The sequence below is a fragment of the Chrysemys picta genome, chromosome 1 (assembly GCF_011386835.1).
Source record: "Chrysemys picta bellii isolate R12L10 chromosome 1, ASM1138683v2, whole genome shotgun sequence".
NCBI classification, from domain to species: Eukaryota; Metazoa; Chordata; order Testudines; family Emydidae; genus Chrysemys; species Chrysemys picta.
Genome location: NC_088791.1, coordinates 114,983,293 through 115,008,462, shown reverse-complemented (window position 1 = coordinate 115,008,462; position 25,170 = coordinate 114,983,293). Strand labels below are relative to the sequence as shown.

The window sequence follows — 25,170 nt, the reverse complement described above, 5'->3', positions numbered from 1 at the left end:
GAGAAGAAAGAGGACCTAGTGATGCTTTGCTAAAATGCCAGTGCAGCAGGGAACAGGCCAGCTGGCCAACAGCATGAAACTTGGAAACAATATGAAAATTGGAAAGCCATCAAAATGGATTGTGGAGGACTGGGGAGCTCCTGCTCCCCAAATAAAAAGGCGATCAAGCAGCACATCCTGGTCTCTCCCATCACTCTCCTCTGAACCATACTCAACTGGACAGATGTAAAAGCCTATTCTACGACATGGTAACTCAGTGAAATTCAAGAATTAAAAACAAAACAAAAAAAAAATCCCACACCAAATAATTTTCACGCCTTAAGGCCTTAAATTGGAATCTTTCCTATGACATCAGTAGGCATTGGATCAGGTCAGGTGATGGGGAAAGGTGCTGATTCCTCTAGAGAGGATGAAGTCCTCTACATACAAAAAGCAACAAGATGGGCAATGGCACTGCAGGCTTCCCTCATACTACCTCAGCTAATTTGCATCTACCTTGATCTGGAGTGACCCATCTCTAAGGATAGTTCATCCTCCAGACCCAGTAAATCCTGTGCATATCTCTGAAGGCTGCCAGTTGTGCTGGTGGTATTGTGATGTGGTCTCCTCCCCATTAGGAACTGGGTGGAACCTACTTGTTTCACGTAGCCAACAGGCAACTGAAAGCAAATGAAAACTTTCAGCTATAACTAATGCTCTTGGGAATGAAAATGGGAAAATAATTCTGTTCTGAAGCTTTGGTCTATTTGTTTCTGGAATAGTGAATTTTTTCACAGAAGTATTTTGATTTTTTTTTTTTTAATTTTCAACAGAAACATTAGCCAAGAAACAGAGAGGGAGGTGGGGGGAAGAAACCTCTTGCCCCGCCTTTTGTTTTGTTTTTGTTTTCCAATTTTTGTATTGTCGCTGTATAACTCTTGGATCACCAGCTTAGTCAGATGACTGGATCCTGAATGGTGGTCTGATCCTACTACCAGTCCTAGAAGTTATTTAAATCCTAGATCAAGTCCAATATTTTTCAAAATGGTGTATTTTATATAACTCATACACTTCTGTTTTAATGCTTGTTCACAGACTAGTTTCTTATAAAGTGGGACTAGCCGGTCTGCTTTAGAAAGCTTCAGCCAGGTTGTAAGTACGTTGATCTACCCTTGATCTATTGATAGTTTAGGTAGCAGACTCATAAAAATGTGAAAGTATTATACATTTAGCATGGAGAAGACAATTATTTTATCTATTTACAGGACTGTGTAAGCAACTCAATAGACTCTGCAGCATGAAATAGTTATGATACCTACATTAGTACAACATGGTATTCTTAATGCACCTTTACCTCGATATAACGCTGTCCTTGGGAGCCAAAAAGTCTTACCATGTTATAAGTGAAACCGCATTATATCGAACTTGCTTTGATCTGCTGGAGTGCGCAGCCCCCCGCCCCCCCAAGCACTGCTTTACCGCGTTATATCAGAATTCGTGTTATATTGGGGTAGAGGTGTACATTTAATTTTGAAAATACATGAAGATGAAGTTCATACCTCTGTCTGTACCATGGACATCCTATAAGACCGCATGTCAGACACCAGCCCTAATATATCTACAAACTCATGATCACGAATGTGCTGTAAGAGCCGATCCAATGCTATAAATGTTCCTGTCCGTCCCACGCCAGCACTGTAACACACACAACATTACAGATTACTACTTTCTGGGGGTGGGAGTAGAGGGGATAAGTGGTTGTAGGGTACAGAAAGCAAATGATGTGCTGTAATTCAGAATTATGAAATAATCATCCTGATGAAAATATGTCTAATTTGCACTGGATTCATACAATTGACTAATCTTTTGAATATATGCCACACAGTAATTCACGGGACTAAGGGCTTTGCAATTATTTCACTTTTCTTTAAAAAATTAAAATCGTTATACAGAAGAGCTGTGATAGGCAATTGACTAATTCTGCCTAGCTGAAACTGTCCAGGCTGAAAAACTCCGACCCTCAGAGTGATATTCTGGGCCAAATCAGATGGGGTAAATTTGGCCTCCTCTCACTGTCTTACATTTTCTTGACTGACCACCTTTCTCCCTTATACCTGCAATTCCCTTTCTCCCTTATATTTTTCCTAATGATGATGAGAAGTATAAAACTACTTGAGCTGTATCTGTGAATTCAGATAGACCTACATTACGGTGCCTACAGAAAATGAGCTTGACAAAGTTACACTTAAAGTTCCACAAGGTTTAGTTTCAGACCTCTGCAAAGTCAACAGACTTCTTGTGAAATGGTCACTGTGACACTGACTGGTTTTGAGGGCCACAGAAGAGATTTTCAGCTGCTGGGGGCTCAGTACCTTTTAAAATCAGGCAATTGATTTAAATGCCAAAATATGGATTTAAAAGGCTAACTTTGGAAGGGTGAGGGAGGGGATGGAGAAAGAGAGAAAGAAAGAAAGTCTCATACACAATATATTTTGTTTTAATAGAGAGAGTGAAAATCTTAGTTTAATTTTATTAGGCCTGATTTTTAAAGGTGCAGAACAGTTTGATGTAAATAGGTGTGGATCCAACATTCTAAAAACCAAACCATTTGCTTTCACATTCTTGATACAACTGTATGTGAAATTGGTAAATATTATTTGCATACCTGAGAGAAAAGTTTTAGGCGGACAATGGGGTGGCTTTAGGCATGAATTGACTAGGCAGATGCATAGAATATCATATCTGGGACACTGGTAGGATATTTATTAATCCAATAAAAGTGGTTGATTTTATAAATATGACTGAGATAGGATAAAAATTCATGAATTCAATAACTGTTTTTTGTTCTATTTAACTTGACATGTCCTGTCATTAATCAATTAATCCATTTTCATGAATTTGGCAGACATGATAAAAATCATGACTCCAATAGATAAAATAATAAATGTATGACTCTAAGAGGTAGTAAGTTTAATAAATCCAGTAACAGACTATCAATTTCATGTATTCATTAAAGTTAGATAAAAATTTTAATGATCTCCAAAAGTATCCAGAAAACATTGATTCATTTTTCCACTGATTTCATGAAATCATTACTTCTGTCTATGCGCTGCAAGACCTACACTGCACTTTAGCATTCTATCCAAAACCACATTTCTCTGCAGGTGGCATTATCCTTATGAAAAAGTCAGACCCTAAATGGTCTAGCCCCCATACTCTCCCAATGCAAAGTATGCATGAGCCAGGGGAGTTAAGTATAGGGTTGTGAAATTAAATGCTGTAGATAAGTCCCTTCTTTGAGCCTACCAGTGTCTGTCTCAATTTTGCATTAGGGCTCTGTCCTGCAGCTGTACTCACCATGAGTTTACCTAGTAACTTCTGTGGAACAACTCATAAGGAGACCTGCAGGACTGAACACTATTAGAAATGAAAAATTCTGCTATTGCACCACTTCCTAGTAAGAATTCTGGAAATCTCATGAGGAACTAGAAAGGGTGATATTGTAAAAGGCTGTTTGCTGAGTAATGTCACCGTTATTTAGGGCACACCACATGACTGCAAAGGACAGAACGTTCCAAACACCACTTCAGTAATGAGGAAGCTATGCTGGAGGCTTTTGACATTGTTTGAATGCAACATAACTGTAGCTATGCATACCCATACACACATTTTCACAGCTTGTGAGCAGATGCCTTAGGAAGGGTGATGTAGGGAGGTGGGGCTAATAGCTTCATAAAGCTTTGAGTTCCATTCAGGGTATACCTAGCAGTTTAAACACACACTAGCTGATCTGTTACACACCTCTTTCTGCTATGTAACCCTATGTAGCAGGGTTGTCACCCGCTCCTGCCCCGAAAGGCTTGAAATCAGCCCTGGGAGAGGGCTGCTGCTAGGAAAGCAGCAAGCCTAGGCTGATTGGGGAAAGCAGCCTCAGCTGGGGGCAACGCCCCAATCAGATCCGAAGCTGGCTTAATAAGGGCCCAGCTGGCCCTTATAAGAGGGCAGTGGGCCAGGAGCAGGCAGTCTCCCTCTCGCTGAGGAGGGAGATAGACCTAGCTGCCTGAGTGCTAAAGGGTACTGGAGTGAAGCAAGGCTGAGGAAAAGGCCAGAGGAGCTGGGGAGCTCCTGGCCAGCAACTCCCCAGGCTGCAGGGTCTTGTACAAGGCAAGGTGGGGATAGAGGATGGGGGTTCCCTGGGGAGGGGACACCCAGATCTGTGGGATATTGCCTGGACGGGCAGCACTCCAGGTAAAAGGGCACTGGGGTCCTGGGAGGGACACGGGGACCAGCAGCAGCAGGACACCGGCCTGCAGAGAGTGCTCTGCGCTGGAAAGAGTTAATTCCTTGAGACTACCAGCAGGAGGCACCGCAGGGGTGAGTCCCACACCATCGCACCCTATAATAATCTTCCATTACTAGGAGCAGTCTTAACATTACACATTGTGGGGCAAATTAATCTTTGATGTCACTACAATGGAGTTACATCAGGAATCAATTTGGTACAATTATTAATGCAGCAGCTGCCTTCAGAGAGCTCAATAGTGTCTTACAAGAAGCCTGATGATGAACAAAGGTGAGAGTTACTATATAAAAATGCTGCCCTCAAGAAAAGAAAAACCTGTATATTGTGTCATATGGTTTACTGCCGGTCCACGGATTTAACTCCCAACGTTGTGTACTGAAGGCCAAATTATCCAAGAGTGATGATCTACACAGAGTACGTCTCTGTAGGGAAACGGCATACTGCTTGACAGACTGTTTTGATTTTTCCATTTGAATTGCAAAAACGTGGAAATGCAAGTGTACGGCAAGGTCCTCAGATGATATAAAACAACACAGCATAACTCCACTGACGTCCATGAGGCTAATTTCCTCAGCTGAGGATCAGACCTGTAATACTTTACTATGATAAAAATATATGGTATCTCTCTCTCTCCCTCGCCCCCCTTACATCTAGGAACACAGAATGAAATCCTGGTCCCATTAAAGTCAATGGCAAAACTCTCAATTACTGCAATAGGGCCAGGATTTTACCATAAGACACAAAAAAAACTAAACAAAACAAAAATACAGTTCTCAGCACCTGAAAGGTGGAAAGAAATCCCTCCCTCCAGTGTTCTTCTCAATGTATTTGAACGGTTATACATTAAAGGAAAATGGAAAATTAAGCCTTTACCTGCAGTGTATGACCATGGGGCCTTTACTCTTTGTTGACTGCTGTCTGACCATCTGTACAAACTGCAAGATGCTCTCTGCAGCATTTGTAGTGGGGACACCATGATCAGGCCAGGCAGTGTAGTTAAAATGCATTACATCTTGCACCTCATCAGCCTAAGGGGGAAAAAACAATAACAGCATGTTCATATTTGTTTTACCTGTGCGATCATGTTCAATCTGACTCATGCATTTACAAATACAAACTAATGAAATTAGAGCTAGTCAAAAATGGTAAAGATCGTATGTGAACATTTTCACATTATTTTTGCTCCACAGTTTCAAAAAGGAAATATATTTTCAGTTAATATTTTTTGTAAAACTTAAAAAAAAAATCTATGGTTTGGGGGGGTTTGTTTTTGTTTCTCCTTTCTTTTCACCCCATTTTTCTGGAAAGACCAGAAACTTAGGAATTTTAACATTCAGGTTTAACTGGAAAAAAATAAAAAACAAAGAAAAACAGTTTTTGGGGAAAAAAACTTTTTTTTTTTAAACAAACATTTGACATTCATAAAATTTCTAACAGCTCTAACTGAAATGTATTAGAAGACTAGGACAGTACTTCAACAAACAAGGATCTGGCTTTGAGACAAATGCACTCAAGTGACAGTTTTTTATCCCCACAACTCAGGACAGAGAGTTGATGCTGTAAATTCCTACAGCACTATGGTTCTGATCCACTGTATCAGTCTCCCATTCTTGCACAAGTTCAAATGATGATTCCTGTAATTAGTAGTGCCATTCAAAGCATTGGGAGGCAGAGATGAAATTGGAATAGACACCTGAAAATCTGGATGCTTATCCAAACACTTTTGGTTCAGAAATCTGATGCTCTCAAAATAATTTCTATATTTCCTGGTTTTGATAGTCCATTCTTGATCTATTTCCAGCCTTTCTGGTCCAGATTAAAAAGTATGGGAATGCACCGGAATGGTTGCAGTTTGGTTCAGTTCTATTACATTACATTTGACAACTGTTTTGCCCATTCCTACCTGTACTTCTGCCTCAAGCAAGTACAAGTGTTTGAAAGATTGGAATGTGCAGTAGGCTCCGCCCACTTCCTCTGCTTAGAGCAGTTAATACAGCAAAACATTCTATTACCACAGCACCAAGGGATGGAATACCATTCGTGGATTAAATTCTGTTTTATTCAACAGCATTTCAGGGACATGGCACCAAAAGAATGCCACAAATAATGTGCAGTTGCCTCCTTTACAAACAATATTCCTCAACTTTTATTTTCTTATTTTCAGGCATTGAACAGTTTATAATTGAAAATGGACCATCGTCTGATACACAGGACCAAAATGAAATGTGGTCTCCAAAGAAACCATTATCATTAATAATTTGTACTACACTAGCATTTAGAAGCCCCAGTCATGATCAGGGCCCCATTATGCTAGATGTTGTGCATTAGGTCTACACTATGTAAGGATCCTCCTGGGAAACCTCAGGTGCCCACGTAGGGCACCATTAGTTACACCTTTACACCACAGCAGCAACATACCAAACATAACAGTTTTTGTGGGTTGAACATTTGTCCACTAGGATCTAGACTAGAGAGACAACCTTTACGCCCTGGAGATGCCTGGGATGGATAGAAATAAGAGAAGGGCCTGAACCAAAACCCCAGATCAGAACATCTTTGAAATCTGAAGGTACTTGCAATCAAAACCTATTTATGAATGTTGCCGTTGGTCCCTCTTTCTCTAACTAAGTGTCCCAAAACTCAAGATCTGAACACCCCTGAATTTTGGAGTGTGTGAGATATGGATCCAACTTTTGCAGGGTGGGCTAATCTCTAATGAAAAGCAATGAAACATCTTTCCCGTCACCTACATAGCTGATTCTGAAGTTCCTATAAGACCAGTCCGTTTGCTCCTCCTCAGAAAGCATCTCCACTGTGATGTCCCCATAAGCAATAGGCTCTTCTGTAAAAGGCCAGTAATGATCACATTTCACCTAGAAGAAAAGAAAAAACAACAGTACAATCAAAATCTATTTAGACTCAAGTTTGGGAAGCAACACAGCAGAATTTGGGTTGGCACTGAAGCACGTGTGTGTTATGTAGATGTGTGTGTGTAAACTCTCACCAAAAATGAAGCTTTAGAAAAGCAGCCTGATTATGGCAAAAGAAAGGTCTATGGGCCTCATTATGGCCCATAGACTGTAGACAGTTGTCATCCCTAATAGAAGAGCATTGATGATCTCAGACCACAAGTTTCCAAAATGCAGTGAACAAGCTCATACATGAAAGGAAATGAAAATATATGTTCCAAGTGTTCTCTATTACAGTGTAAAGGACCATGATGTAATATTTTTATTTTAGTTAGATTTAAAATAATAAAGACAATCAACCAAGGCTCTAGGCACCCTAACAATCAACCATGCAGTAAATACCATAAAATTAAACCATAGCAGCATTAAAATCTATTCCACCGGACCCACTTACCCCATTCACCATCTAAGAAGCACACCCTCAGCCTTCTCCAGAGACCCAATGAAACAGGTGTCTCTTTCAGTGTGCTTGCAAATCTGAGTTATTTTGGAACAAGCGGTTGGGAAGACCAAGTTCCAGAGTCCCAGAGCTCCCACAGAGAACAGCCTGCCAGGTATCCTCTTTCTTTTACAATGAGGAGGATCCAGTTAAGCATCCATGCTGACTGCAGCTGTGGCAGTATGGCATGGGGAGAGAGGCGTGTCCATTGGCTTGTGCCAGCCCATATATGGCTTCATAGCTCATAACCAACACATTAAACTCAACCCAGAGACCAATGGGCAGCTAGTTATCCTGGAACATTGCTGTTACTATGCCCTGCTCAATAAGCGGATGGTGTAGAATGCCCTGCTGCATTCTACACCAGCCTCGGTCTCTGAATGGTTTTAAGGTGTAATCCCATGTAGAGAGCATTGCAATAGCCAAATCTTGAGGTAACAAAAGCACAGGTAATGGTGGCAAGGTCTGTGGCCAGAAGGAAAGGCCACAGTGTCCTAGCCAGACACTGATAGGAAACAACAGACTGGGCCACTGCTGTGATGTGGTCATCAAACAGTAGCTGGGGGGCTAAAATAATCCGAGTTGTGAATACTTAACTAATGACAGATGTACTCCTTCAATCCAAGGGGCTGATATTACCCCTGCCATCTCCCCTGGCTGCTTCCCCAAACCCACCATCATTGCTTCAATCTTAGCTGGGTTGAGCCTCAGCCAGCTCACTATCATCCATGTGCCAACCTTGACTAGACAGCAACTGAGACGCTGAACTGCATCATCCAAACGAGACAAGACATATACACAGAGTTGGGTGTCATCATCATACTGCAGCCCATGTCTCCTTACTAGTAACAAACTTGGACAGATGATTAGAGAGGAGTATAAAAATATTGCTCAAGCATGCAGGGGTGTAATCAGGAAGGCCAAAGTACAATTGGAGGTGCATCTAGCAAGGGATGTGAAGGGTAACAAGAAGGGTTTCTACAAGTATGCTAGTAACAAGAAGGTGGTCAGGGAAAGTGTGGGACACTTATTGGATGGGGGAGGCAACCTAGTGACAGATGATGTGGAAAAAGCTGAAGTACTCAATGCTTTTTTTGCCATGGTTTTCACGGACCAGGTCAGCTCCCAGACTGCTGAACTGGGCAGCACAGTATGGGGAGGAAGTGATCAGCCCTCAGTGGTGAAAGAACAGGTTAAGGACTATTTAGAAAAGCTGGACATGCACAAGTCCATGGGGTCAGATGCAATTCATCCGATGGTGCTGAGGGAGTTGGCTGATGTGATTACAGAGCCATTGGCCATTATCTTTGAAAACTTGTGGCGATTTGGGGAGGTCCTGGACAATTGGGAAAAGGCAAATATATAGTGTCCATCTTTAAAAAAGGGAAGAAAGAGAATCCATGGAACTACAGACTGGTCAGCCTCACCTCAGTCCCCAGAAAAATCATGGAGCAGGTCCTCAAGGAATCCATTTTGAAGCACTTGGAGGAGAGGAAGGTGATCAGGAACAATCAACATGGATTCACTAAGGACAAGTCATGCCTGACCAACCTGATTGCCTTCTCTGATTAGATGACTGGCTGTGTGGATATGGGGAAAGCGGTAGACGTGATATACCTTGACTTTATCAAAGCTTTTGATACCGTCTCCCACAGTATTCTTGCCAGCAAGTTAAAGTAGTATGGATTGGATGAATGGACTATAAACTGGATAGAAAGCTGGCTAGATTGTTGGGCTCGGCTGGATGTCTAGCTGGCAGCCAGTATCAAGCGGAGTGCCCCGGGGGTTGGTCCTGGGGCTAGTTTTGTTCAACATCTTCATTATGATCTGGATGATGGATTGCACACTCAGCAAGTTTGTAGATGACACTAAGCTGGAGGGAGAAGTAGATATGCTGGAGGGTAGGGATAGGGTCCAGAGTGATCTAGACAAATTGGAGCCAAAAGAAATCTGATGAGGTTCAACAAGGACAAGTGCAGGGTCCTGCACTTAGGACAGAAGAATCCCTTGCACTGCTACAGGCTGGGGACCGACTGGCTAAGTGGCAACTCTGCAGAAAAGGACCTGGGTATTACAGTGGACAAGAAGCTGGATATGAGTCAACTGTATGCCCTTGTTGCCAAGAAGGCTAATGGCATATTGGGCTGCATTAGTAGGAGCATTGCCAGCAGATTGAGGGAAATGATTATTCCTCTCTATTCGGCACTGGTGAGGCCAAATCTGGAGTATTGTGTCCAGTGTTGGCCCCCCCGCTACAGAAAGGATGTGGACAGATTGAAGAGAGTCCAGCGGAGGGCAACAAAAATGATTAGGGGGCTGGGGCACATGATTTATGAAGAGAGGCTGAGGGAACTGGGCTTATTTAGTCTGCAGAAGAGAAGAGAAGAGTGAGGGGGAATTTGATAGCAGCCTTCAACTACCTGAAAGGAGGGGTTCCAAAGAGGATGGAGATCAGTTGTTCTCAGTGGTGCCAGATGACAGAACAAGGAGCAACGGTCTCAAGTTGCAGTGTGGGAGGTCTAGGTTGAATATTAGGAAAAACTATTTCATTAGGAGGGTGGTGAAGCACTGGAATGGGTTACCTAGGGAAGTGGTGGAATCTCCATCCTTCGAGGTTTTTAAGACCCAGCTTGACAAAGCCCTGGCTGGGATGATTTAGTTGGGGTTGGACTCTATGACCGCCTGAGGTCTCTTCCAACCCTATTCTTCTATGATTCTATGATATCCAAGATCATAAGCAATGTACATGCATTAGCTGATTATTATATTTCACATTCCATTTTGAAAAATAATGTTTTGTCATTTTTACACAGCTCTCACATTGACAGTGTCCCTATTATTATTAAAATACCATTGATATCTGCATGTCATTTACATACATGTTATCTGTGCAAATGGCCAGAACAAAAAAAAATAGCTGGAAAGCAAATATAGATGCTACAAATATCATAACCAAGACTGTGTTGATTTGGTTATCTCAGTTTAATGAAAGAATATCTATTACATTGACATCTGTTATAATGGCTGCACTGAAACCATGCAATAAAGTGTGTTGTGTCAAATGCTAATTTACAGAGAACAATAAGATATTTGGAGGCATGCTTCAAGCGGAAGAGAAAAAGATCACTGGTGCCATCTTTAATTTTAGTATTGTTTTGTTCTCTTGTTCCTAATACCACCAGAACAACAGTACTAGGAAATGAGTGTTCTCTTCATCCACACAAGAGGTACAGCATGGGCTCTGGCAGCTCCTCCATGCTGCCCCAACAGTGTGTTGACCTGAAGGGAGAGTAAGACTCTATTTCAGTCCATAGGTGCTGGAACTAGGGGTCCTGGTGGTGCTGCCGCACCCTCTGGCTTGAAGTAGATTCCATTACATACAGGGTTCAGAGTTTGGTTCAAAGGCTTTCAGCACATTCAGTCACCATGCCCAGCCAATTCTCAGCCTCTCTGCTGAAACTCCCAATCAGAGGGACAACCGGTGCCAACTGTGTTAGTAGTTTTTGTGATGTGGATACACACCTGTAGACTAGGAACTGAGCTGGGACCACCACTCATTTCAGAGATGCCAACAAACAGCCATCAGACAGTAACAATTTTTCATTCACCGCCAGCCTGGATTCAAACCAGTAACAGTCCCCTGAGCCATCCACTCCCTATTGCTGCCATTTTAAAGTCTAATTTGAGTCATGTAAGAATCTTTTACTCTTGATAAAAATCTTGTTAGCCTCTTACAACAGGTAACTTCCTACTAAAGATGGGACCAAAACCAAACCTGAGGTCCAAACACAGCTGAAGTTCAAGAAGTTCATATTTGGATTCAAATATTATGGCTCTACTTGCTACCATTACTCATGGTCTCATTCAGCACCAGCTCTTTAGACTTGTTATTTATTAACATTAATCTTAATTATTTGTGTTACAGTAGCACCAAGAGAGGTCTCAATTCAAATAGGGGCCCCATTGTGCTAGGTGCCCTAACACTACAAACAAATAGAACTATTCCTACACTGAAGAGCTTACAATAAGTGACCCTGGGTCCCCTTCTGGATCTCCTATTGATTTCATTAGGAGTTTTGGGTGCAGAGGGCTTTCAAGAGCTTGCCTTATATTGCTGTTTTGTGTTAGAAAATAATGCAAAGGAACCTAATGACCACTGAAATTATTTATTTCCTTGCAAAATGCACATAGGCTTATGTTACGTACCCTTCTTTTTTCATTACACTGAGTGAGCATAACAATGATTTGTGATTTTTGCTGGAGAACCATCTTCCAAAAATCATTCCTTGTCTCTGGCAATGGCCCTTGGGTTGCAATGTATTCCTGTGGTGAGTTGTAGCCCTAAGAGAGAGGTGCAATTTATTAATATACTTCATTTCACAGACTGTTCAGAACATAAATTCTCCTCAGGAGCATATTTACAACGTTTTAAAAGTTACATTTTTGAATGTTTAAGTCCAAAATTCAAAGAGCTTTTTTAAAGTAATTCCTAACATGAAGAAGCCTATATCAAGTTGTTTGGTTTGTTGTTTTTAATTCAGTGAAAACTGTTTTTTTTTTAATCAAAATATTTCCAAGGAGATTTTGAGTCCCAAATACTACAGAAGAACCTGGAAATTAACCTGTGTATGGACAGAAAGTAAAACTGACCAATGTAAATTCACTGTCCAAAAGTACAAAAAATAAACAGCATAAAAATGAAAACTAAATCAGGGCTGTTTTTTTTTAAACAAAGTTTTAATAAATTTAACATGCTGTGAATTCACAAGTACAATAGTTATATATCCTTATCTTGTCCTTTCCCCCAAATAAATTAAGTGGCACCTGTGGTGAATTAAATTTAATAATAGAATCAAAAGGAAAGGATTAATCAGCTGAACTCTAATCAAGGAACACATGCGTAAGTGTTTGCAAGCTCAAGACCCAAATCAGTAAAATACCTGGTAATCTTAGACCTAAAATAATAGTAATAGATTATTCTAAAAGTCATAACTCTTAGAAGGTTATCATATATTTATCATTTACTAAACCTGAAGCACCTTTAGGAAAAATTATACCCATACATTCACATTCCTATCCCTCCGCTAATCTGTCTGCTTTTATTTGTAGATACTTTTTTGGGCACTATTGTAGAAAAGGGTCATTTAGTAAATAATACAAGATACCATTTCAGTATCTGCTAGTTAACATCAGGCATATTTGCTGGGTGTCAGGGCTGATTTAACTATGACCCTGGGTCCCTGTTTACAGTGAACACAGGAGATTATCAGCAGAACTAGGTTCAGAAAGTTATCTAATACCCACAGTAGTTGGGGGAAAAAATAACAGATACGTTCAAACCACAGTATGTTCCTGCATGAATTAGGCTATGGATGTATCAGCCTACAGCATTCAAGTAATTAAAATACTGATGATTTGGAAGCACTTTCCATAGGCAGCCTAATTCAGCATTTCCCATCTGTAAAAAACTCAGTTCAAACTCAACACTCATAATAATTCATAAGTACAGAACACATTTCATTTTGCTTCCTATGGGATGTGTATATAACTGATGCAGCACATTTCTGTTGACAGTGAAAAGCAGATCACCATGAACACTAGGGTTTGAGATGAAACTACCATGAGGTGCCAAGTGGGAGAGTGATCATCCAAATAAGCCAAAAACTAACATAGCTGTGTTGTATCTAAAGTATTGGAAGGTGGTTTTTGTGCGTAGTATTAAACACATCTAAAATATAAACACGGAACTGACAAAAGCTGAAGAGACATATATATCTGGATGCTATATATATATATATATATATATATATGGATGCTATAAAATTGTCATTCTAGTTTTCTGACTAGCATCAAATGTACACATTATTAATATTTAATGAAGAAAAAGAGCCTGCATGGCCTTATCACTTAGTTCTGTGATCTTGTCAGATCTCGGAGGCTAAATAAGGTCAATGCTTTGTCAGTGTTTGAATGGGAGACTTCCAAAGTGGTGATATTGATTCAGTAATGCTCTTCCCATTTTAGTCAGTACTGAACCAAGTCCTTAGCATGAAGCTATGGGCCACTCTGCTGTTTCAGTGGAGAACTAGAACACAGATATGCCAACCATTTGTAGTCATTAAAGATGCCACAGCACTTTTCATAACAGTAGGGAGCTTTTCCCAGCATCCTGGCCAAGTTCCTATGTACAAAATTACATTCTGCCTCCCTACATATCCCACACAGTTACAGCTGAATACAGCGTTCTTCACTTGCTGTCCTAAAACTATAGCAGTATTGCTATGAGCTGTTAGACAGCTGCTCTAACATAGTGCAAGGAAGAAGGCGTGAACAGAACAATAGCAAGATCAGGGTAGTGCAAATAGAAGCTATGTTTGCACACCATGCCCTGGGCTTGTTCTCTGTGCATTTTAACTGTACCTATATCTCTGGTTCACTGCCTTTATTCCACATATATTAAAATATTGGAAAAAAACCTCTAGCTGTTTGAGAATAGCAGTGCAGAGTTTAACCTTTTCACCTGTGTCCCCAGCCAATTTCCTCCCACCTGTAACAGGATGCAAGCAAATTTCAGTGTTGCTGTGGCAAAATGTGCACAAAAACAAGTTTATGGGCTGGTGAAAAGTACTGTTCACTGAAGGCAAAATTAGTGACATTGCGGTAATTTTTGTTTTGTTTTGTTTGTTTTTTTAAAAGAAGTCACCAAACTGCTAGGAATTTTCACTCTTTTCACTACCTGTGTGATATCTCCCTACTAAGAACATTAAGCCTCAGGTTGATTTGAGTCTTATCACTTACAGGAATATAGTTGGCATTAATGTAGTCTGAACCTTCTTCTTCATTCATCGAAATTAATCTGACACGGCTAAAGTCATCTGTAAAAAGAAGGGGGGGGGGAAGAATGGGGGCAGCTTGAGCACATGGTGGGAGGTTTTAAATAATCTCTTAAAATCCTGAAACACAATTACACACGCTCCAGCATAACAAAGGCAAAACTGTAGAGGGCCAGCATGCCATACTAATAAGTAATGCCCAGTTCTCGCTGCATGGATACGGCTTCATTACTGCTACACGCTCCTGCCTTCAAGAGTCTTCGCTGTCAGGTCTCTTTGGATCTCATTAAAATCACGAGGAAAAAAAAAAAAGTTGAAGAAGGCTGCTCAGCAGTAGGAATGACCTACTATTTTCAATCATGACAAATATAAAACACAGAGCTTCAACCTTTCAAAATGAAGGGAGACCTATTTCTCTCCAAGGACAGCTTTTAAAACAAGCTTTTACCTGCTGGAAAACCTGCACCAATTCCACAATTAAAACTCTTCTTCCCCCCCCCCCCCCCACCTTCCACCAAGGGACCCTCGCAGGGGGTCTGCGTCTATTGTACTTACATGGCAGGATATTTGTATAGCGATTTTTACATCGATTCATGGGAAGGTCAGCAGCAAAATGGGGTATGTCAAGCCCAATCAGTTTTAGCTCCTGTTTATGACAGAAGGGAAAATGTTGCAATTACATTAACTAACACCTGAAAATGAATGGTTTGTGAATAATGCTTCTGACAACGGCCAGACTGACAGCCCTGGACTCCAAAGCACTTTATTTACGAACACTACAGATACAGCAAGTTTCCTTGTAATACCTCATCATGTGGCTCATACCTGGGCGACCACTTCTAAGAATGGGAAGGAAGTCTGGTCTCCATGCCCATTCAACCTTTGGCTACCCTGATGAGACTGTCAGTACGTTTGTCAGTTACTGTCACCTAAGCTGACGATTTTGTTCCTGTCTACCAAACTCATTCCACATAGGCCACTGAATAGCTATCAGATGATGTCACCATCTGAGCTAGATTTCAGTAATGCTTCCTCAATTACCTACAACTCACAGCTGCTTTTGATCCTGAGATTTATATAATTGCTATTCATTACCTTAAATAATCAATCTAAAATATTCTGTAACATACGATCATAAATAAGATGAACACAATGTGTGCCACCTGAGAGAACAGTGGGTCGAATCCTAACCCTATTAAGTCAAATGGAGTTTTGCCACCACAATCAACAGATCCAAGATTCCACCTAGTGTTTGTAGCTCCCTTTTGTCTTCACTTGACAATCTTGCATTTTTAGCACTGTGGAAATAAACTAGTCAGACAAGACCATATGTCCCCAGTTAACTGTCCCTTTGTTTCAGAAGATTTGGTTGTCACCAGTGCCATTTTTCATTTTAAAAATGGATTGCAGTCAACTTAGGCTGCCACGTGGACTATGCTACAACAGATGCGTGGGTACGAATGCCGCAATCATACCACCCATCTGGTTCTTTCAGTTTGGCAAAAGAAGTAGTCCAATTTGGGAGAGGCAGCCAGGAGCTGTCGTCTCCATATACATACCTCAAATTGCAGAGAAAATTTATAATCTGAATCTTTGGCCATATCCTTGATGTAGCCATCAAAGTCATCCAACTGCACAGGGCTTTTCAAAAACACATGGAAAAGAAATTAATTTCTTAAATAGGTTTGTTTTGTTTTTGAGCACTAACAATTCACTAATCTGTATTTTTAGCATTGTATTCTACTAAGTAATTATACCTGTGCTAGAGCTTGCAAAAAATCTGAAGTTTGTGTACCTGAAATGTGACACATACGGTCTGATGAATCATTTACCTGTGATTACATGTACTGTATTGTAGCCATGTGGGCAACTGCCGCTAATAGGTTAAATCTACCCACATCATTAAGCTAATTTCTTGAGCAAAATTCCCATTGCCTTCAGTTTGAATTTTGCCTGATTTAGGATGCAGGATTTGGCCCACTGGCAATGGAACCTAGAATTGAGAGTCAGGAGAGCTACCAACTCCTCACCCTTCAAATCAAACTGTTTTAAAGGGGACCCTCCAGCTCTGATTGAATTCTCCATTTCAATTAAAAATGAGCCCGGGATGCCAGATTTGGATCCCAATTCTAAATCCCATCACAGTTCAGATGGTCATATCCAGGGTTTGTGTTCTGGTTATCTTTAATTACAATACAATGGCACTACTTTCTGGATGGCAGCAAAAGCAGCTCATTTAAACTGCCTTAGTGACACACAAAAATCCCTTTCATACAGGGGGAACTATCTGGTAAATACAATTTTTTTCATTTCACATGCACCATAATCACACAAGCCATTAATAGGTTTCATTGGCCTGAATTTGGGTCAGACAAGATCTATGATGTAAAAAATGCAAATTTCAGCCCCAGAGCAACAATTGTTTTCCACTGACTTTGAGAAGTTCAGGTATTTGCCATGTTTGACATTAGAAGCCAAATTCTACTCTAGCATAAGTGGGCACAACGCCCATTGAAGACAATGGAGCACAGACATATTGGGCCACATCTTCAACTGGTATAAACTGGCCTGGCTTTATTGACTCTAATGGAGCTATGCCTGTTTACTCCAGCTGAGGATCAGGCCCTGAATTCAGGCTAAAGAATGAGTCATTAGTTTAACACCTTAAATAATGAAATACAAGCAAAGAGTTTTCCTCACTTAATTATCATGTTTTAATTTACAAAATACCAAGGCATGTACACAATAATCCGTTCATTTACTTGAAGCAATATGCCACCAAGGAACTGTCTTTTATCTCCAGATAATTACTCCTGTTTACCTGTTTAACATTAATGATCTAATACACAACAGCAACTGCCATCAGAGCCTGATATCAAGAAGGAAATAGCAGTTTTTCACCGTTTGTCATTTTTAAATGAGGAAAGGCCCTGTTGGAATTGCTAACTTAGTATCATTGATTTTTCCCCAGTAGTTAATTTTCTATCAGTCAGGAGCTCTTTTACTACAACCCAGCTGTTGAGAAGATAAAACAAAACACAGGGTAGTCTTGATTTAGTGCAGGGGTTCTCAAACTTCATTGCATTGCGACTCTCCCTCCCCTCCTCTCCCCCCCCTTCTGACAACAAAAATTACTACATGACCCCAGGAGGCAGGACTAAAGACTGATTCCCACTGCCCCAGGTCGGGGAGCCAGAGCCAAAGCCAAAGCCCGAGCCCCACTGCCCTGGGCAGGGAAGGGGTCAAAGCCAAAGCCCAAGGCTTCATCCCTAGCCCGGGGGCTTGTAACCTGAACCTGCCGCACAGGGCTGAATCCCTCAGGCTTCAGTTCGGCCCCGAGCCCCAGCAAGTCTAAGCCAGCCCTGGCGACCCCATTAAAATGGGGTCCTTACCCACTTTTGGGTCCCGACCAACTGATTTAGTGTAATTATCTGTTGCCATGTGCTTCCAGACATCTTTTGCTACAATCTCTCTCTGGAGGTATTTACCAGAATGAAGAATATTTATCTCTGTAACTTCAACACATTTCCTATAGTCATAAAAATTATTGTTCAGTCTAATGTGACTATCAATTTTTTAAAAATATTATTTAAATATCAAAAAGTCACATACTTGGTCAGCTTCCTCTTCTTTAATCCATTTTTACTCCTGTAAGGCAGACAAACACAGCTTTTTTCAGTATAACTCATCATCTGGACTTGATTAAAAATTAGCCCTACTGTCAAAATTGAACTGGTTTCCATCTGAATTGAATGTGTAGGTTTTATGATCTCCTTAATATGTAGGTCAGGAGTGTGAGTGGAAAGTTGATCTCTTTGAAGTCAATGGCAAAACTCCCTATGGATTTCACCCTATGGCGTTAAGGCACTGCTTGCATTTCAGAGAAGGAGAGACTGCACACAAGCAACCATGCTCAGAGACCTTGGGTGAAATCCTGATTATGCTGAAGTCAACGGGAATTTTGCAACCAACTTCAAAAGGGCCCAAATTTCACCCCTTGTGCCTGAGCCTGGCATAATCCCTCCAAAAGCGCAAGCCAAATTAGCCTGCTACATCCCTTTATGAATTGCAGCATAAAGTTCCATCACAGTCACTTCAGCTCTGTCCCTGCCTCACCTGGTCCAATCTCCTCTAGGAAAGCTAGTGCCACCATACAGATGATAGAAACACAAGGACTGAGATTATGCCTGGCCCTTCACAAGTGTGCAAGGATTGGAAGCCCCTTGCAACCTACTTCCTCCTTTCCAAACACACATGAGGCTAAGAAATTCTAGCCTATACATGGCATTTCACATACACTACATAATCAGAATAAGGAATGATCCCCTGCTTCCACAATGAAGGCAATGGCAAATATCCCACACATTTCAACAGAAGTAGGAAATGAGTGAGTTAAGCAAGGTAATCCTTAAGAAATGGAAATAAAAAGTGCAGTATACTAACCACCATCATACATTACGTATTGTTCCAGACAAGGAATCCTGGCTCACGTCTGTCTGAAAACAGTTCTAATATGTGACAATTCACACACTAAAGAAGACCCGAAGAAGAGCTCTGCATAAGCTTGAAAGCTTGTCTCTCTCACCAACAGAAGCTGGTCCAATAAAAGATATTCCCTTCCCCACCTTGTCTCTCTAACTCACTACACTGTCTACTGCTTACCTCTGAAGAGGTTAAATTCACTGACAGCTGGAACAATGTTAACCAGTCAGATTATATGTCTAAATGAGCACATTCTGAATTAATTTAGCTACAGTTTCTAAGAACTATTGATCATGTCTGCTAGGACAATCAGACAGCTTGAACCAATTTCTGCTCCATAAAAGGCCCATCAGATGTGCTAAATACTTTTTCTGTGACATTAGTGATATCTGCCCTTAAGTATGTCCTGCTATAATAAAGTTAAAACTTTTTTATTTCATGGTCATAATCAAGTGATTTCTAGATACTCTTGGCTAAAGCAATTTATACTAGCTAAGATTGGTTGAAGTTAGATTTTTTAAAATCCAAAAACGGGAACACTAATTTTTAATTTTTTTAAACAAATTCAAAATGCTTTTTTTAAAAAAAAAAATTGGTATTTTCAAAAAATGTTTTGAAATAGCACGGAAAAATACAGAGGAAATTGGAAAAAGAGAAAATTTAAGTTTTCCCGCCTTTCATCTCCAGAGCAATAAAAAGGAGGAGGGGGAAATTTCAAAGAGTAAGAGGAAGGGAAAAAACACCCCAAAAAGTCAAAACATATTTTTTGGAAATGAAACAAAAGTTTTGAATATGTTTCTAAAAAATTTGTTCTGATTTTTTTCATAAAACAACAAAAAACGGAATGAAGCAAAAACGGCTTGTTTTCTTTCTAAATAATTCTCTCTCAATAAAAGTTTTTTGATCAGCTCCATCATCAGCTACTACTCTGGGCAGTACCTTCTTGTTGTATTATAACAATCCATTTTCATTCATAACAGATGGTGCGTCTGCAGAGTTAACATAGCGATGCCAATAACATTTCTACACTAGTGTGGAACAATTACTATGTAATAATATAAACCATTATCTATCTAACTTGAAATAACTTTTTGCTATTTAGACACCGACACATGTGCACCTTGACTATACCCATACCCTTGAAACATTTATTTTACATCTTAATGGTAGTTTTGCCAAAGAAGTCTTTAGAATGAATTTATCCAGGCTATCCAAATGTTATCCCTTGTGACTAGGGTAAATCTGAAAGCTTGGCATACAGGATTAATTTAAAAGGAAAAATATTAAAGTGCTGCCTATGATGTGAGAGCTTCTAAGAAATCTCCTCCAAGAAACACTTCAATAGGCACATAAAACAGATGATTGACATCCATACCTCATGAGACAAACAGAAAACATTTATTAAGCTTTCAGGTTTCAGAGTAGCAGCCGTGTTAGTCTGTATCCGCAAAAAGAAGAACAGGAGTACTTGTGGCACCTTAGAGACTAACAAATTTATTAGAGCATAAGCTTTCGTGGACTACAGCCCACTTCTTCGGATGCATATAGAATGGAACATATATTGAGGAGATATATATACACACATACAGAGAGCATAAACAGGTGGGAGTTGTCTTACCAACTTCTTCGGATGCATATAGAACGGAACATATATTGAGGAGATATATATACACACATACAGAGAGCATAAACAGGTGGGAGTTGTCTTACCAACTCTGAGAGGCCAATTAATTAAGAGAAAAAAAACTTTTGAAGTGATAATCAAGATAGCCCAGTACAGACAGTTTGATAAGAAGTGTGAGCATACTTACAAGGGGAGATAGATGCAATGTTTGTAATGGCAACTCCCACCTGTTTATGCTCTCTGTATGTGTGTATATATATCTCCTCAATATATGCTCCATTCTATATGCATCCAAAGAAGTGGGCTGTAGTCCATGAAAGCTTATGCTCTAATAAATTTGTTAGTCTCTAAGGTGCCACAAGTACTCCTGTTCTTCTTTTTATTAAGCTTTCAGAATCTCAAGAGTCCTTTGTTACTTTACATTGCAATGGCTGCTGAGTATTCACAAAATGTCATAACCAAACTGCACGTAAAACAAGGATGCTTGAAACAAGAGATTTCATTTCATGCTGGTATTCCATTTACATCATAGATTTAATATAGGCTTAGTAAAAACTAATCTAACACTCTGAAGGCCTGATTCTCCACAGTGCCACATCTTGTGGGGTCATTTACACAGTGCAGCGTGGGTGTAGAATACTAGCATCCTGATTTGATAGCATGTTACATCCACGTTAGATTGGTGTAAATGACTACACAAAGCATAGGTGCTGGAACTAGGGGTGCTGGGGTGCTGCCGCACCCCCTGGCTTGAAGTGGCTTCCACTATATACAGGGTTACAGTTTGGTTCAATGGCTCTCAGCACCCCCACTATACAAATTGTTCCAGTGCCCTGACACAAGGGGCAGGTCAATGGAGTACCAGGCCTTGAGTGATTTTTGGAGGGTTTGCTCCTGCTCTTATAGAAGTCAATGGCAAAACTTCCATTGGCTTCCATGGGAGCAGACTCGGCCCCTTTCTCTAGTAATCAAAAAGTTTACTTTATCTAGATCCGATCCCAATTTAGAGGAGTGCTTTTAAATAGGCAACAAAACCAGAGATAATACTTCATCTCCACAATCCTTGTATAATATATTCCTCTGACTAACTTAACTAGGCACTGCCATTCCACACGAATACTGCCACCATCCTGGTAAAAGATTTTGGCAACAGCGAGAGAGAGCCATTCTCTTGATTTTAGTACCAAACAGCGGAGGCATCACTTTGATTTCAGATCTAGAGGAGCACAAACTCCCACCCATTAAGTAAAAATTTCTTGGTCATACATATATTAAGATTTCATTTATGATTCTGTATGTTTATAAGCAAGCTACAGACATGGGTGGTCCATGTTATGGCTGTTCATAAACACAGCAATTAAAGAAGTTGGAGATGATTACAGGTCTGTCGCATCTTACGCTCATTTAACATGCGCGATTTCAACTTTACGCGGTCGGCAAAAACAAAAACAAAAAACAAAAAAAGAGAAAAACAACAATTTTAATACTATACCTGTAGTGCGGGCGATTTCGCTCGCCATTGAACTCAATAGGATTTTGGCTATATGCGGTTTTCGCTTTACGCGTTAACCGCGGAACGGAACCCCTGTGTAAGATGAGACAGACCTGTATAAACCAGAGTGTAAGAAGCCTTTGGATCTAAATCAATTGATTAGCCACTTATCAAAACATCAATCATTTATTAATCCTTTATAAATGGAACCTTAATATAAGGTGTGACCCATTTATTAGGGTTGGGGAGAGCTAGCTCAAAGCATTTGCTGTACAAATTCTGGGCCAGTTTTTGCTTCCAACAGCAAAACACCTATTTACTTTGGTGGAGAAAGATTGCACCTTTAAAAACAAATGGGTTGTTCTGGATTTACCCAGGTGAGCTAACACCAAGCAATTAGTAAGAGAAGATGGCAGCAGAAAGCAACATCAGGCAATCAGCAAGTGGATGAAGCAAAAGTTACAAGGGGGTTTGTAATAAAGTGACAAAAGTTGCACAGGGACAATAATGAAGTGCGTGAGAGTGACCACTACAAAATTTTCTTTTTAAGTAACAAAATGGGTAGGAGCATAAACAAGCAAAATGTGAAGTGAGTAGCATGTATTTTGATACACACACACACACACACACACACACACACACACACACAGTATCTCCAGTCCATATTTCAGCACATGAAAATTATTGTAACTTCAAGAACTTCCAACCATTTGAAAACAAAAGAGCACATTTTTCATGTATTGGGAAATTAATATGGTTTAGCTATTGCATAGGGAAAAACAAGTAAAATCACTTACCAAGGATTAATATAAAATGCCAAAAGATAATCAGTCCAGAGGCATGAGGGTAGCAGAGTTAGGAAAGCAAATACACTTCTACGCCTGTGAGCATTAATAGATAACATATATAAAGATGAAAAAAAGTGAGGAGAGTTAGTAAGACAAACTAAACTCAGGAGCTCAGTCAATTGCATAATAGAGGTTAGTTAATAGGATAAAAATTTCCTGTTACTCTGTTAAACGTGAAAATTATTAGATTCCATGGCACTGGTACTCCATGATCCTGCAGCTTGTGTAGAAATTTATACCTGTTCAAAGTGAGTGTAAAATTGTACACAACTGGATGGGAGCATTTTACAGTAGTGCAAATACACCTCTACCCCAATATAACACAAATTCGGATATAACGCGGTAAAGCAGCACTCCGGGGGGGCGGGGCTGCGTGCTCCGGCGGATCAAAGCAAGTTCGATATAACGCGGTTTCACCTATAATGTAGTAAGATTTTTTGGCTCCCAAGGACAGCATTATATCAGGGTAGAGGTGTAACTACACAGAGTGCAAGGCAGTGTAGATTTAAGCCCAATATTTTAAAGCAATGTTAATGGATGTAATGGTGCCAGGTAAAGATGCTCCATGTGAACTCAGGGTGGGATTTTCAGCAGTGCCTAAAGTCACCAAGGTATTTTTAAAATCCTACCCACAACTTTGTCATCATTTATATTGCTCTAGTTTATGGTATATAGGGTATTTCAAGGGAGTTACATTTCATTTTCAGCTACGTATAGCTATTATATAGCCCAAATTTCCAAAACTCGTTCTGGCAAGAAGTCCCATTGGCTTCAGTGGGAATATGTGTATGAGTGTCAAAGGATCAGGCACATATACCTTCTCAGTCCTGTTGAGTCAGATTTCTGCAAATGACCATGAATCTGCAAAGGCAATACCACTAATAGGCAATACCAAGTCTTAAATAGTCACCATACATTGTTCCCCAAGGTTTCCAGCAAAGTTTTATTTGTTCTTTTGCTAAACTCAGTTTATTTCTGTTGTTTCTGTGGATAATTTTTTTAAGTCAGATTTCACTACTATTAAATATAAGTTTTAGATACAAAATAACCCTTAACATTTATATTTGTGTGTTATGGGCAGGGCCGGCTCCAGGGTTTTTGCCGCCCCAAGCAGCCCTCCCCCCCACAAAACAAAAAACAAACAAACAAAAAAGCCCCGATCGCGATCTGCGGCACTTCGGCTGGAGGTCCTTCGCTCCTAGTGGGAATGAGGGACCCACTGCCGAATTGCTGCCGAAGAGCCAGACGTGCTGCCCCTCTCTGGTGTGGCCGCCCCAAGTACCTGCTTGGTAAATTGGTGCCTGGAGCCGGCCCTGGTTATGGACCAAATTCTGCTCTGAGTTACACAGATGTAAATCCAAAGAAACTCAATTAATCCAGGAGTTACTCTGGCTTTACAGCACTCAGTACAATTTGGTTCTGTATAATCAAAGTACTTTACAAACATTAACTCTTAATGAAACTGATAGATTCTGCACTCCTTATTCAATCAATGGGAGTTTTAACTGAGTAAGAATTTTGTGATTTGGCTTATCATGAATGTCTGGCAATTCCCAGAAGTAATACTGCTGATCTATGCCCGACTACTCTAAAAGAGGAACAAAGAATGGACACTTCCTTTGTCTGTGGTGTTGGTTAATATGGAGATAGCAGCACAAATGGGGCGTGTGTATGTGTGTATGAGCAAGAGTGTGCATGTGTGTGCACCAGAGAGAGTGAAAATCAAGCTGCGTCTGCAGTAAGTGACCCTAACACAAATCATCCAGGAAAACCCCACATAGGGAAGTGGAAACTCCAGGAAGTTTCTTACTTTTTGTTATTTTTGCTGCTGCAAATAAAAGGTGCTGGGGAGTCTGTTGGGCCCAAGATCTATAGAGATTTTTACAGATTTTGGGGGTCTGTCAGATACAAGTCTGCCTGGGGGCAAGGGAAACATGCTGCCCAGAACTCACCTGGTGATGCTGCCCATACAACCCATCCTCCAGGCAGCTATGAAGCATGGAGTGGGAGAGTGGTTTAGGCACCAATCCTGTAAACACTTAAGCACATGATTTACTCTAAGCACATGAGCAATACCACTGACATCCAGACTACTTACATGCTTAAAGTTAAGCATGTGCTTTTGTGTTTATAAGATCAGGTCCTTACTCCTTAATAGTTGAGAGGAATCCCTGTGGGGCTGGTGTGGGGACAAAGAGGGT

General features: G+C 40.5%; 1 protein-coding gene across 7 annotated transcripts in view; it reads right to left on the bottom strand.

The window, feature by feature from the left end:
- The window catches only part of PTPRO (protein tyrosine phosphatase receptor type O), a 242,538-nt gene that overhangs the window by 5,214 nt on the left and 212,154 nt on the right, over positions 1-25,170 (bottom strand). For 4 of the 7 annotated variants that reach the window (XM_065567442.1, XM_042849088.2, XM_065567408.1 and 1 more), the window contains 10 exons: positions 22,919-23,002; positions 22,122-22,214; positions 18,136-18,171; positions 16,083-16,164; positions 15,079-15,169; positions 14,489-14,565; positions 11,897-12,031; positions 7,033-7,155; positions 5,156-5,310; positions 1,539-1,674 (listed from right to left, as the gene is read on the bottom strand). In XM_065567442.1, coding sequence (XP_065423514.1) covers positions 1,539-1,674; positions 5,156-5,310; positions 7,033-7,155; positions 11,897-12,031; positions 14,489-14,565; positions 15,079-15,169; positions 16,083-16,164; positions 18,136-18,171; positions 22,122-22,214; positions 22,919-23,002 — 1,012 coding nt within the window. The remainder of the gene's footprint in view (positions 1-1,538; positions 1,675-5,155; positions 5,311-7,032; positions 7,156-11,896; positions 12,032-14,488; positions 14,566-15,078; positions 15,170-16,082; positions 16,165-18,135; positions 18,172-22,121; positions 22,215-22,918; positions 23,003-25,170) is intronic. The other 3 variants (XM_005287510.5, XM_065567422.1, XM_005287512.5) reach the window with 3 other exon arrangements.